This window comes from Hemiscyllium ocellatum, chromosome 14, assembly GCF_020745735.1.
Source record: "Hemiscyllium ocellatum isolate sHemOce1 chromosome 14, sHemOce1.pat.X.cur, whole genome shotgun sequence".
Taxonomy (NCBI): domain Eukaryota; kingdom Metazoa; phylum Chordata; class Chondrichthyes; order Orectolobiformes; family Hemiscylliidae; genus Hemiscyllium; species Hemiscyllium ocellatum.
The window spans coordinates 66,757,737-66,773,605 of record NC_083414.1 but is presented as its reverse complement, the minus strand read 5'-3'; the positions used below and the strand labels follow the sequence as shown (position 1 = coordinate 66,773,605).

General features: G+C 41.7%; 1 protein-coding gene across 2 annotated transcripts in view; it reads left to right on the top strand.

Annotated features, from left to right (window-relative positions):
* The window catches only part of LOC132822404 (MAP kinase-activated protein kinase 3-like), a 102,402-nt gene that overhangs the window by 80,191 nt on the left and 6,342 nt on the right, over positions 1-15,869 (top strand). For both annotated transcript variants that reach the window (XM_060835759.1, XM_060835760.1), the window contains exons 5-9: positions 3,635-3,761; positions 10,024-10,099; positions 11,381-11,505; positions 13,230-13,315; positions 14,926-15,006. In XM_060835759.1, the coding sequence (XP_060691742.1) occupies positions 3,635-3,761; positions 10,024-10,099; positions 11,381-11,505; positions 13,230-13,315; positions 14,926-15,006 (495 nt within the window). The remainder of the gene's footprint in view (positions 1-3,634; positions 3,762-10,023; positions 10,100-11,380; positions 11,506-13,229; positions 13,316-14,925; positions 15,007-15,869) is intronic.

Here is a 15,869-nt window from a genome sequence, read left to right as displayed (position 1 = left end):
TATGCAGAATGATGCTTAGAACATAGAACATTACAGCGCAGTACAGGCCCTTCAGGCCTCGATGTTACACCAACCTGTGGAACCAATCTGTAGCCCATCTGTTCTATGCTATTCCATTTTCATCCATATGTTTATCCAATGACCATTTAAATGACCTTAAAGTTGGTGAGTCGACTACTGTTGCAAACCTGGAGATCGACTGAGTAAAGAACCTACCTCTGACATCTGGCGTATATCTATCACCCCTCAATTTAAAGCTTTGTCCCCTTGTGCTAGCCATCACCATCTGAGGAAAACAGCTATCACTGTCCTCCCCATCTAACCGTCTGATTATCTTGTATGTCTCAATTAAGTCACGTCTCAATCTCCTCCTTTCTAATAAAAACATCCTCAAATCCCTCAGCCTTTCCTCATTAGATGTTCCTTCCATACCGGGTGACATTCTAGTAAATCTCCTCTGAACCCTTTCTAAAGTTTCCACATCCTTCCTATAATGTAGTGACCGGAACTGTATGCAATGCTCCAAGTGTGGCCGCACCAGAGTTTTCTACAGCTGCAGCATGACCTCGTGGCTCCAAAACTTAATCCTTCAACCAATAAAAGCAAACACATCATATGCCTCCTTAACAACCCTATCAGCCTGAGTGGCAACTTTCAGAGATCTATGTACATGAATACAGAAATCTCTCTGCTTGTCTACACTGCCAAGAATCTTACCGTTAACCCAGTACTCTTTATTCCTGTTGCTCCTTCCAAAGTGAATCATCTCTCTCACTTTTCCACATTAAACTCTATTTGCCACCTCCCAGCCCAGCTCTGCAGCTTATCTATGTCCCTCTGTAACTTACAACCTCCTTCGGCCCTATCCACAACTTTACCGACTTTCGTGTCATCAGCAAATTTAATAACCCATCTTTCTATGCCCTCATTTAGGTCATTTATAAAAATGACAAAGAGCAGTGGACCTAAAACAGATCCTTGCGGTATACCACTAGCAACTGAACTCCAGGATGAACATTTCCTGTCAACCAGCACCCTTTTTCAGCTAGCCAGTTTCTGATCCAAACTGCTAAATCACCCTCAATCCCATGCCTCCATATTTTGTGCAATAGCCTACCGTGGGGAAACTTATCAAACGCCTTACTGAAATCCAAATATACCACGTCAACCACTTTACTCTCATACAACTGTTTGGTCACCTTTTCAAAGAACTCAGTAAGGTTTGTGAGGCATGACCTACCCTTCACAAAACCGTGTTGGCTATCCCTAATCAACCTATTCCTTTCTAGATGATTATAAATCCTATCTCTTATAACCTTTTCCAATACTTTACCTACAACCAAAGTGTAAGGCTCATCGGTCTATAATTTCCAGGGTTGTCTCTACTCCCCTTCTTTAACAAGGGAATGTTTTTGCTATCTCCAGTTTTCTGACACTATTCCTGTAGACAATGACGACAAAGATCAAAGCCAAAGGCTCTGCAATCTCCTCTCTGGCTTCCCAGAGAATCCTAGGATAAATCCCATCTGGTCCAAGGGACTTATCTATTTTCACACGTTTCAGAATTGTTAACACCACCTCCTTGTGAACCTCAATCCCATCTGGTCTAGTAGTCTGTATCGCCTTGACAACATTGTCTTTTTCCAGAGTAAATACAAATGAAAAATATTCATTTATCGTTTCTCCTATCTCCTCTGACTCCACGCACAACTTCCCACTACTGTCTTTGGTCCTAATCTTACTCTATTCATTCTTTTATTCCTGATATACCTATAGAAAACTTTAAGTTTTCCCTGATCCTATCTGCCAACAACTTCTCTGTCCCCTCCTGGCTTTTCATAGTTCTCTCTCTTTAGATCTTTCCTGTCTAGCTTGTAACTCTCAAGCACCCTAACTGAGCGTTCAATTCTCATCCTAACATAAGACGCCTCCTTCATCTTGACAAGAGATTCAAACCATGCCTCCCTCGCTTGACCACTTCCTCCTTACCTGGCAGGTACATACTTACCAAGACACACAGTAGCTCCACATTTCAATTGTGCCCATCCCATGCAGTTTCCTTCCCATCCTATGCATCCTAAATCTTGCCTAATTGCATCATAATTGCCTTTGCCCCAGCTATAACTCTTGCCCTGCGATATATACTTATCCCTTTCCATCATTAAATGGTACATTGTGGTCACTATCACCAAAGTGCTCACCTACCTCCAAATCTAACACCTGGCCAGATTCATTACCCTGTATCAAATCCAATGTGGCCTTGTCCCTTGTTGGCCTGTCTACATACTGTCAGGAAACCATCCTGCACACATTGGACAAAGACTGACTCATTTAAAATACTCAAGCTGTAGTATTTCCAGTCAATATTTGGAAAGTTAAAGTGCCCCATAACAACTACCCCTGTTACTCTCACTCCTATCCAGAAGCATCTTTGCTATCTTTTCCTCTACATCTCTGGAACTATTTGGAGGCCTATAGAAAACTTCGAACAACGTGACCTCACCTTTCCTGTTTCTAACCTCAGCCCATACTATCTCAGGAGACGAGTACTCAACTGTCCTTTCTGCCACCATAATACTATCCTTGACTAACAATGCCACACCTCCCCCTCTCTTATCATTTTCTTGGTTCTTACTGAAATATCTAAATCCTGGAACCTGCAACAACCATTCCTGTCCCTGCTCTACCCATGTCTCCGAAAAGGCCACAACACTGCAGTTCCAGGTACAATCCATGCTGTAAGTTCACCCACCTTATTGTGGATGCTCCTGGCGTTGAAGTAGACACACTTCAAACCACTTTCCTGCTTGCTGGTGAATTCTTGCAACCTTGGAATCATATTTCTGACCTCACTACTCTCAACCTTCTGGATGCTGGAATTACAATTTAGGTTACCATCCCCCTGCTGAATTAGTTTAAACCCAACCGAAGAGCATTAGCAAATTTCCACCCCAGGATATTGGTACCCCTTTGGTTCAGGTGTAGACCATCCTGTTTGTAGAGGTTCCACCTACCCCAGAATGAGCCCCACTTATCCAGGTATCTGAAACCGCCCCTCCTGCACCATCCCTTTAGTCATGTGTCAACTCCTCTCTCTCTCCCTATTCCTCGCCTCACCAGCAAATGTCAGGCAAAACCACAGATAACCACTGTTTGTTCTAGCTCTCAGCTTCTACCCTAGCTCCCTGAATTGCTGCCTTAAATTCCCATCCCTTTTTCTACCAAAGTCGTTAGTCTCAATGTGGACCATGACTTGGGGCTGCTTCCCCTCCCCCTCAAGAATCCCAAAAACATGATCCGAGACATCAGAACCTTGGCATCTGGGAGGCAACACGCCCACAGTGAGTTTCTCTCATTCCCACAGACACTCCTATCTGTCCACTTAACTATGATGCCCCCAATGACTAACATTCTGCTCCTCTCTCCACTTCCCTTCTGAGCAACAGGACCAGACTCTGTGCCAAAGACCTGTACCCCATGGCTTATCCCTGGGGCATCACTCCCACCACCCGCCCCCCCCTTTGCTTGTACATGTATATGTTTAATGTCGTTGCCAAATTCTGCTATTTGATTTGTTCTTTTCTTCAAACAAGAAATCTCCTTGAAAGCTTTAACTTTTGTTTGAATTTTACAGCCAGAAAATCTGTTGTATACGTCGAAAGATGTGAATGCGATCCTCAAGCTCACAGATTTTGGATTTGCTAAAGAAACAACACTTCACAACTCTCTAGCAACACCGTGCTACACGCCATATTATGTTGGTCAGTATCAAGAGCATTCTTCTCTTGTTTCCTTTTGTGCATATCTGTCAAAAAATTACTGTAACTAACCAGAAACAAGACAACCAGTGAGCAATAGCATTTGGTCATCAACTACTGAGTTTTTGAGACTCCTTGAGCTCAAGGGGCAAGACCTCCAGTCTTCAAAATCAGTGTTGCACAGGGTTAAATTAAAACTCCCTTCTGAGCAACACTGTAGGAATACCTCTACATAGGCTATAGTGCTTCAAGCCGAGCTCTGATTCTGCACAAGGTATCTGCTGCAATGGGAAAGAACATTTTCACCTAGCCAACTTTGTGGTCCAGATGTCCATGGCATCGCAATTGCTTAGGTTGTGATTCTGGAAGTCATGTCTGTATTGATGCCAGCAGAGGTTGTAGGTCAGTAAGAATCCCATTTGCATAGGACTGGTGAACGAAATGTCATTTAAGACATGTGTACAGCATGATAAAGCTTTTCCATACAGTACAAAAATAATAAGTCAAATGTGTGTTTGTGGCTGTGAGGTGTTTTGGCCTGGCATGGCCTCAGCATGGGCCCAGCGTCGGGGTGATTCCAGAGGTCCTAGCCTTGAGGTAAAGCTCAGTGTGGTACAGGCTAGGTGCCAATACAGACTGAGTTGAAAAGATTGTTATTCTGAATCTTTTATTTATTTCTTTTTCTAATTTAGCCCTATGATCTGTAATGCTGGACCAAGTAGTTCTTTATTTTTCTAATTTTCTTACCCTAAGAATTTGTTTAAGGATCTGTACCTTGATACTTTTGTACCTAAGATGGTGACGTGAGTGGTAACTTGGAAACATTTCACTGTTCTCATTTGACAAAATGTGACAATAAAGCTAATTCCAAGATCACAAAATTCATGATACAGATGCAAATTCTTTCTTGCTCTGGATTTAAAACTATGGGTGGCATGGTGGCACAGTGGTTAGCATTGCTGCCTCACAGTGCCAGAGACCTGGGATCAGTTCCCACTTCAGGTGACTCTGTGTGGAGTTTGCACATTCTCCCCGTGTCTGCGTGGGTTTCCTCCGGATGCTCCGGTTTCCTCCCATTTTCCAAAAATGTGCAGGTTAGGTGAATTGGCCATGCTAAATTGCCCGTAGTGTTAGGTGAAGGGGTAAATTTAGGGGAATGGGTCTGGGTGGGTTACGCTTCGGTGGGTCGGTGTGGACTTGTTGGGCCAAAGGGCCTGTTTCTACACTCTAGGGAATCTAAACTAATCTAATCTTGGTTTCATCAAGTATTGGATTAGTGAGTGACTGCTGAAAAACTAGTTTCTTTTCAGTTCCTCTTTTAACCAGTTTTTCAAGCATTTGTTTCCAGCTGTTTGATGTCATTCACAACAACAAAAACAGAAATTGCTGGAAAAAACCTGCCAGGTCTGGTAGCATCTGTGCAGACAACGTGGAATGCTAACTCTACTTTGTCTCCACAGATGTTGCCAGACCTGCCAGGTTTTTCCAGCAATTTATTTTTGTTTCTGATTCCCATCAGCTGTCGTTTTTTTGTTCTTTGTTCTTGGTATGTTTAATGACCATACCAAACCGGGGGGAGAGAACGATAGTTTACTGTTTTCTGAGTACAGTTCACATTGTGGTCCAGTCCTTTCTCAGTCAAACGGATCACCTAGTGTTGTAACTAAACCTGGCGTTTGTCCAAAAATGCCCTAAATTGTCTCAGTTCTTGCAGACACAAATCTGACCTGTCTTTCAGATGAGGACTTGGCTTCTCTCAGTGCGAACATATCATCTCTTTTAACAACCTCCCAGTGGTAAGGGAAAAAAACCATGTGGGACCAAGCACATTGCTGAGTTGGACCAAAGATCATATTTGATTGGCTGATATTTGATCCTCCCCAGGATGTTTAACTGCTTTGGATATACTGCAAAAGGTCAACTTCTCAACAATCCTATCTATTAATGTCCCAGTCAGTCTCAAGGGATTTTGCCGTAACACCATACAATGTTTATATAATTCATCCTATAATTATAATGGTGCACAATGCAACATCTTGATATAGCATTCCATAAAGTATTATATTTTCACTTTGCTACAATATCTAACCATGTATGAGTGCTTATGATAAAGGAACAGCAATAACACGGTTGACTTTAATCTGCATATAAGTCAGATTGGCAGCAGTAGCCTGGATGAGGAGTTCATGGAATGATTTTGATGTCATTGCTTGGAGCATTTATTTCGGATCGGACCAGAGAGAGGTTATATTACACTTGGCATTGTGTAATGTGCCAAGATTAATTAATAATAAAGGCACTCTGTTAGTCTAAGGGATAGATCAATAGAGACACAGTGACACACGTTTAAGGGGATATTTCTGAATATGTACTTTCTCTATCTGCGGTTAATTAAAGGAATTCGAGAACTTGAGGAAAAACAGTTAACTGTACAAAGCTCAGTGGCCTGTCAGATTTATCATAGATTTATCACAAAATCCCCACAGTGTGGAAACAGGCCATTTGGTCCAATAAGTCCACACTGACCCTCTGAAGAGCATCCTACCCAGACCCACACCCCCATCCCATTACTCTACTCTATATTTCTCCTGACTAATGGACCTAACCTACACGTCCTTGAATACTATGAGCAATTCTGCATGACCCAGATAGACTTCATCCCAGGGTCTTAAAAGAGGTCTTGAATGAGGCTGTAGATGATTTTTGTTATTCTTCCAAAATTTCCTAACCTGCACATCTTTGGAATGTGGAAGGAAACCAGAGATTATTTGATCAGATTATTTAAAAATGGCAGAAAATGACTGAAATGTTAATCAGGAGGAAGAAATTAGTGTTTGAGAGGAAGTTAGCTGGGAATATAAAAGTGGATAGCAAGACTTTCTATAGGTATTTAGGAAAAGGGTAAGTAAGCTGAATGTCCGTCCTCTAGAGAGTATAAATGAAAAAAAATTGTAGCCAATAAGGAAATAGCAGACAAAATGAACAAATACTTTTCTTCTGTCTTCACTGTAGAGAATATAAAAAACATCTCTGTAATAGCTGGAAATCAGGAGCTGGAAGGGAGAGAGGAACTTTGTGAAATAACAATATCAAAGAATGCAGTACGAAACAAGTGGGTTTTGCAAATATTTGGATCCAGATGGACTTCATACCAGGGTCTTAAAAGAGGTGGCTGAATGAAGCTGTAGATGGCTATTGTGTCATTCTTCCAAACTTCCCAAGATTCAGGGGAGGTTCAACTGGTTTGGAAAGTAATGGATGTTGACAAAAGAAGGAAGGCAGAAAACACAAACCTATAGGCTAATTAGCATATTATGTCTGTTACAAGTGATCATTAAAAAGGTTATAGCTACGTACTTAAAGTTCAAAACAATTGGGAAGAATTGGCAAGGCTTTGTCAAAGGGCGATCGTGTTTAATTAACTTATTGGAATTCTTTAAAGGAGTAACATTGATGTAGTTAAAACAAAAAGGAGCTGATAGAGATATACTAATCTTGGATTTCCAGAAGGCATTTGATAAAGTGCCACAAAAGCTATTGCGGAAAATAAAAGTTCATAGTATAGGGGGTAACATTTTCCTTGGGAAAGCAGATTGTTTTCTGACAGCTATCCAGAGTGTGCACATGAATGAGTCTTTGATGTGTTTGCCAGGATGTGATGGATGGTGGGGTCTGTGCTGCAGCCTCAACATTTTATGATATATATGAATGACTTATGTGAGGGGAGTAAAGGCATGGTAGTTAAATTTACAGACAAGACCAAGATCAATACAGATGTATGTTGTGCAGAAGACAAAAGGAAGTTGTAAATGAAAATAGGTTGAGACAATGGACAAAGTTCTGGCAAATGGATTATAATATGGAAAAATGTTTACTTGGCAGGAAGAATATTACCTAAATGAGAATGCCAAGCTACAAAGGGATTTAGGCATGCTAGTGTATGAATGATAAAAATTGGTGGGTTGCTATCCTTTGATTATGAAGGGAATTGACCATAAAGTCAGGATGTTATGCTTTGATAATGCAGGGCATTAGCAAAACTAAGAACAAAAAAATTTACAGCACACGAACAGACCCTTCAGTCCTCCAAGCCTGTGCTGATCTGGATCCTTTATCTAAACCTGCCGCCTATTTTCCAAGGATCTGTATCCCTCTGCTCCCTTCCCATTCATGTACCTGTCTAGGTACATGTTAAATGACGTTCCCGCCTCTACCACCTCTGCTGGCAACATGTTCCAGGTATCCATCACCCTCTGCATAAAGAACTTTCCACGCATATCTCCCTTAAACTTTTCCCCTCTCACTTTAAACTCATGGCCCCTAGTAATTGAGTTGCACGCTCTAGGAAAAAGCTTCTTGCTATCCATCCTGTCTATACCTGTCATGATTTTGTAGACCTTAATCATGTCTCTCTCCGCCCCCCCCCCCCCCCCCCCCGCAACCTCTGTTTTTAATGAAAATAATCCTAATCTACTCAACTTTTCTTCAGAGCTAGCGCCATCCAGACCAGGCAACATTCTGGTGAACCTCCTCTGCATCCTCTCCAAAGCAACCATATCCTTTCGGTAATGTGGCGACCAGAACCGCACACAATATTCCACATGTGACTGAACCAAAGTCCTATACAACTGTAACACGGCTTGTCGACTCTTGTACTCAATATCCCTTCTGATAAAGGAAAGCGTGCCGTTTGCCGCCTTGTCCACTCAACTAACCTGCGTTGTCACCTTCTGGAACAATGGACCCGAACACCCAAATCTCTTTGAACTCCATCTGCCATTTCTCCAATCTATCTATATTCTCCTGTATTCTCTGACAGTCTCCTTCACTATCTGCTACTCCACCAATCTTAGTGTCATCTGCAAACTTGCTAATCAATCCTCCAGATCACTTACGTATATCACAGACAACAGTGGTCCCAGCACGGATCTCCATGAAACACCACTGGTCTGCTTCTATTTTTGTTTCATTTATATGTTGAATGTGGCTTCTATCTTAATTCTTGGACAACCTTTGAGGGAACAGCATAATGATATATCCGTTCCCCTTAATGATTTTCTTTATATTCAGGCATGGGTTTTGAGCTTTGACTAAGCCAGCATTTATTGCAGATCCCTAATTATCCTGCAGAAATTGGTGTGAGCTGTCGTCTTGAACCATTGGTGTGCTTTGGATGGAGGAACATCCCCGGTGCTATTAAGAGGAGAGTTCCAGGATTTTCACCTAGTGACAGGAAGGATTGGTAATATAATGTCAAATTGGGACAGTTTGTGACTTGGAGAAGAACTTGTAGGTGGAGGTGTATCCACACACCTGCCCATGTTCTTCTAGATCTTCTAGACATCACAGCCTTGTAGATGGTTCACAGGCATTTGGGATATAGGAAGGAAGTTATTTGCCACAGAATCCCACCGTCTGTCCACCTCTTACAGTCACGTATATCTTCTACTCTGGTTCATTTTCAAATCAATGCTATCCCACAAGATGTTGAAAATGTTGGATTCATCAATAGGAATTCCATTGAATTTCAAGAGCTGTTGTTAGATTCCCTCTTGTTGGAGATGGTGATTGTCCATCACTTGTTTGGTCTGAATACTATTTACTACTAATCAGTCCAAGCCTGGTAAATTAATAGGTCTTGCTGCAAATGGAAGCAGGCTGTTTTGGTATCTGAAAAATGTGTTGCTGGAAAAGTGCTTGGATGCTGTCTGACCTGCTGCGCTTTTCCAGCAACACATTTTTCAGCTCTGATCTCCAGCATCTGCAGCCCTCGCTTTATCCTGCTTCAGTGTCTGAAGAGTTGTGAATGGTGCTGCATATTGTGCAATCATTAGCAAACATTCCCATTTCTTTCTTCCTTTCATAAAGTCAGGTCAATGATGAAGCAGCTGAAGATGGGCCTAGTATACTACCCCGAGTAACTCCTGCACTGATGTCCTGGCATTGAGATGATTGACCTCCAACTGCCATTATCCGTTTTCCTTTTGTACTGCGTATGATTCCAACCATTGGAGAACTTTCCCCTGATTCCTGTTGACCACGGTTTTGCAAGCGAGCCTTGATGCCATGCTAGGTCAAATGCAGCCTTAATGTCAGGGATAGTCTCTCTCACCTTGCCTCTGGAATTCTGTTCTCTTGTTCATGTTTGAACCAGGGCATAATAAGGTCAAGAACTGACAGCCTCTAGGAATATTGTTTTATTTTCTAATCTGTTTGATTGCTGTTGCCCTGAATTGTTGCTCATACATTCACATGTTCACCATAGCTCCAGAGGTTCTGGGTCCTGAGAAATATGACAAGTCGTGTGATATGTGGTCCCTGGGAGTGATCATGTACATTCTGTAAGTAGCTTCTTCATTCATCTCCATTGCTCCTCTGTAACTTCCCCTCTGTAATCTCCTCCACTATTCTCTATGAATCTATGGCCACTTGTTATATCAATGCAATGTGGCAGACAGTTCATTTGCTAAGTAGCAAACTTTAATCAGGACAATCCCGTAATCCAAAATGTTCTGTTGAAATTTGTGATAGTTTCTATGCTAATTTCACCAACAGAAACTTGCACCTGTATTAGACTGGCAAATATTAAAAGGAGAAATATCAGTGTAAGTGATAAGGGCCTGAGCAAAGTATGGAATATACACCATCTTACTCTTTATCAAATTGAAGTTTAAGCTATTAAAATGACTAGAGTACTTTAAGAACAGCATGCTACATAGAATGCAATGGTAAAAGCATTCTCTTTTTGAATATGAATGAATCTAACCCCATTTAAAATATATTCAGACATATTGAATGAAGTGTGAATCTCATAAGGCAGAATTTTTTAAGATTGCTATTTTTATATTAGAAAAAATTAACTGATACAAAGTCTTGCTTCACCTGAAATTCTTGCCTGTAACTTTAAACCCATTCAGAACAGGTGTACTCTCAAGGAACTTGCATTCTCAGGTGCTATATATGGGTTAGGGCTATTTTTGTGAACCATTTGGGATTTTGGTCAAGATAACTAAACAACAGAGTGAATAATTAAGGGAATTTTCTTGAGGTATTCTCGTTTCATATCAAGTTGGTATTAATCAGGTTATGCATAATTTTTTTTGAGGAGATAAAACACATCCAGGATCTTTAATGCTGAGCCATTGTGGGGAGTTTCAGGCTGATATTGCAGTTCAAGCAAATCAATAATTCATTTGGTAAATATATCCTTCAGTTTTCTATAGATCAGAGGCTCAAAGTTACTATCCATTGCCTGCGATGAGGCACCTCATGCCACATTGGATCAGTAGTAAGGACTGACTGGAGGAACCATTGTGATCCAATGTTGACACCCCAACTCCCTTTACACCTGAACCCTTCCACTTCTAAATCCTGTTTTTGACTTCTGGAATATGTGTGAAGATGAAAAATGCTTGAATTGACTAAGATTTCTGTCAACTAGACTGTTGGTGGTCTGTTTTATCTGTTCACTTTTAATAAAATATGGGTGAATTGAACTGATAATTGACAGAGAAAATACCAGCAATAGTAAGATCCTTGAGAGGGAATGGGGAGTTACTGAGATTTTACCTCTGCACATGGCTAGCAAAGAGCACAGCTGAACATCATCCCTGTGCCCACAGGCTGTGTGGGTATCCTCCATTCTACTCCAACCATGGCCTGGCCATCTCTCCTGGAATGAAGAAGAGGATTCGAATGGGACAGTATGAGTTTCCAAACCCAGAGTGGTCTGAAGTCTCCGAGGAGGGTAAGTGAATTTGGAAGCTCATTGTTTCATGTTGCTATAGACCTGAAGGTCCTGAGTCAGGTCACAGCAGCAGATTTTGACTCTAATGCTCAGCAAATGTTCCATTTGGTAGGTTCGATTATGCTTTTGCGTATTGGTAATATTTAGCAAATTTGTTGTCAAAGTTATCAAATTAATAATTTATTGCCAGTGATCAAGAATCAACTTAATGGATCATGTTTCTATTCAGTAGTAAGTGAAATATGACCAACTAAAGTAATGCAGCAGGGTCTGTACAATAAAGGGTCTGTCACTAATTACTAATTAGAGACCTATTGAGATTGGTTTCTGTAGGATTCACAGGATATGCAAGATGAGGTGAAGTCCAAATACAAGTTAATTCCATGTGTGTGCTTATTGCAGAGTAAAGCTCTATGCGTCTCAATACAAAGATTGCTACACTGCTCCTAATTTGTATCTACCCTAAATGTGTTTGATATGACAGTGTAGAAGGAGCTCTACTGTTCAGTTAACCCATTTAGTGCCTGACTTGGGAGTATTTGATGAGAGACTGTAGAGGGAGCACTGAGTGCAATATAACACTAAATGAACTTTACTGGTTTTGAAATAATTACCAGTTTTTTGAAAATCTGCTTCCGATTTCAAACAAAGTACATGTTAGCCAAGTTAGGTGATTCTTGGTAGATCTCAGTAGGTGCAATGATACGTGATTGTCTTGTTTAATAGCAGCACAAGTCATGGCTCTGTGTTTGATCAGAGCACACCAATTGTCCTGCACAAAGTTACAGGAGAGAAGAATGTGTGCGCATGAATGTGAGAGAGGCAGAGAGAGAGGGAGAGACTGTAAGGGCAGCACCAATGTGTTAGTCTCCATTTTTAACCATGATATCATTCCTGTCTTGATAAAAATAAGCATTAAGCAATGAGAATAATGGTTAAGCAGATTTGGTATAAGTCAGCTCTGTTTTGTACTAAACAACATTCACTCTGTGGTTGTGGTTAGGATGCTGTAGTTTGTGAGCAATCTGACCAAACGCAGTTTCTACTCATCATGCAGCACAGTTGCAGATTCTAAAGCAATCAGTTACATAACCTTGATAATAAATTTCCTCCCAATGTTAAAACAATTCAATTGCACTGGGCTGCCATAGCCTTTGAACTTGGAGAGTTCCCTTTCCTTTTCAGTAGACAATTTTAGGATGTGGACATTGCTAGTGAGGTCCTGAATGACTGGTAGGAATATGATACACCTCAGTAAATTGCTAAACCACTTTCAGAGGAACCATATTGCTACATAATGCTGGCCAAATTCAGTAAAAGGCTGAAGGACATCCGTCATCTCATTGGATTCCGAAGGCAATCTGGCAGCTTCATAAACACTTCTATTGATTCCAGTTATTCTTCTCATTAATAAGTTTATAAAAGTCAAATCCAGATTCTCAAGCTGGTACGGTGGGATTTGAACTGCTGTTCTCTGGATTGTTTGTCTAGGATTCTGGATTACCAATCTAGTAACTATCCAGAGCCTAACACTGAGAATTGTATGTATAAATGTGAGGTGGGACTTTCACTGAAGTCTATAAGCATTCTTAAATATTGATGCTGCTACTTGGGCATCTATTCAGTAACTGGAATTTTGAAATGGTGATGTTCCTCTCTATGTGGGACTGGTACATTGTTGACAATTTGGTTCTTGTAAGTATTAACGTTTTCTGTGTCTGCAGCGAAAGATCTGATCCGGCAAGTGCTGAAGACCGATCCCACCGAGCGAATGACGATCACTGAGTTTATGAACCATCCTTGGATTAACGTAGGTCTCATCAAACTATGCCTTGTATTTGTTTCTCGACACAAAAGTGCAACTGAAGCTTGTTTCAATGCTGCACTTATACTGATGTCTGAAAGTAATACAGCAGTCAGACCTCAAAAGTCTGTGTATGGGTATGTCTCTGTGACTGTGAATGTGTGTCTGTCTACATGTGTGTATGCATTAGTGAAGAAGGTGGCAAAATACCAGAGTGTATACGGTACAGGTACTAGCAACATTGTGAATGACTCAAAGTATGACTGTTATTTACAATAAAGCATGGTAAAGGAGTAGTTGCCATAGTCTTATGAGACCCTACGCTGCTCTGTCATTGGAGAGAGATGATTGGTAGTGGTTTAACCAGGGAGTCCCCACACTACAGGGGCGGCACGGCAGCACAGTGGTTAGCACTGCTGTCTCACAGCGCCAGAGACCCGAGTTCAATTCCCACCTTAGGCAACTGTCTGTGTGGAGTTTGCACATTCTCCCCATGTCTGTGTGGGTTTTCTCCGGGTGCTCCGGTTTCCTCCCACAGTCCAATGATGTGCAGGTTCGGTGAATTGGCCATGCTAAATTGCTTGTAGTGTTAGGTGAAGGGGTAAATGTGGGGAGGTGGGTCCCTCTTCGGAGGGTCAGTATGGACTTGTTGGGCCGAAGGGTCTGTTTCCACACTGTAAGTAATCTAATTGTTAAGGTTCACATTGAGAATGTCACTTTTCTGTGGGTGGCACAGTGGTTAGCACTGCTGCCTCACAGTACCAGAGACCTGGGTTCAATTCCCGTCTCAGGCAACTGTCTGTGTGTAGTTTGCACATTCTCCCCGTGTCTGCATGGATTTCCTCTGGGTACTTCAAATGTGCAAATTGCCCATAGTGTTAGGTGAAGGGGTAAATGTAGGGGAATGGGTCTGGGTGGGTTGCTCTTCGGAGGGTCGGTGTGGACTTGTTGGGCTGAAGTGCCTGTTTCCACCCTGTAAGTAATCTAATCTACAGGCAACAAGAGATGTTGAGAAGGATACTACTTCATGTACTATACTTGGTGCAGTAACTGAGCCCACTCCAGCATCACTGGCTACGGCAACTCAGTCATTCAACGCACTAACTCCCTTAATCATGGATTCACCAAAGCGGAACAGATTGTAACATACTGCAGCAGGGAGGCACATGTGTAAAATATTAACTGTGGAAACCTCATAGGAATAGACTTGGGAGGAAGAGTAGGCTATTTGGCCTTCCTAGCCTTCTGCAAAATTAAATAAGGTCACGGCAGCTCCAACTATTGTCTCCACTCCCATTTTCTACTTACCCTCCATTGTTTTCTACCATCTAACCTGGGCGACCTTGTGAGTAGACCAGGAAAGGGTGTGAGCGTGAAGCATCAGGACCGAGCCCAATCCTGTATCCACCACATATCATACGAGTACTTCAAAACAATAACCAAGACTCAGAGTTCTGAGTATGATGTTCCTGCTTCCCAGTCAAGGCAGATCATGGCACCCTTACTGATTTAGTGCCAAAATCTGAGGCGTTGCCCAAAAAACAACAACAGATCTGTTACAGATCAACTTATGGGAAGACCAAATCATTCAAATACTCATTTTTATTTGCTTCCAGCAATCGATGGTGGTTCCTCAGACTCCACTCCATACAAGTCGAGTGCTCCAAGAAGAGAAGGATATGTGGGAGGAGGTGAAGGTCAGTGCATGCTCAGTCATACTCTGTTCCACAATGAGGTTCACAATGAACAACAAATGGGTGTGATGAAAACAGCATGGTTCGGCAAAGAAAGAGAGAATGAAGCTGCATTTATATAACTCCATTTGCCCAGTTCAGTTTCTGGTCATTGCTAAGCCCCAAGAGTTTGATAATGAGGCATTTAATTGTATCTTAAATTATTTCAAGGTTTTTGTTTAAACCAAACCTCCCCTCCACCCTGGCCTCAGTTTTTACTCGGATACCTGTGGTGCGCGTTTTACTTAATGGACCTGGCAAAGTTACAACATCTAGCTACGCTGAACATCACAAAGCACCTGGACTTGAATAAAGCCTCCACTGCATGCTAACTTGAAAAAGTCAGATTATTTATACACTGAGATCTGATTTGTACATCCCAGTCCAACACCGGCATCTCCAAATTATTTTATTTGGTAATGCTCCCATGAAGCACCATGGGATGTTTTACAACTTCAGGGTGCCATGCGTATAGAAGTTGTTTATGTAATTCAGACTGTGGCTGGAACGTGGATTAGCTGTCACCTCGGGTTGTATTGATAGCCCAGTCGGTATTTCAGCACTCTGTTCATCATTGCAGGGACCAGACATGTTCTGATTGTTGATGAAAGTTTACCCCAGTGTGAATGTGGTGAAATCCTAGTTGCAGTGTCCATCTGAACATGAGCTAACAATAATGTAAACAAATGTATATGACACCAGGGAGATGGTGGACTCTGTGGGGTCCACCAGCATGGACAGGTGGCAAAAGAAAACCAGAAAATGCAAGGAATGTTCCAAAGGTCAGGAAACATCTGTGCATAGAGACAGAGAGTCAATATTTCAGG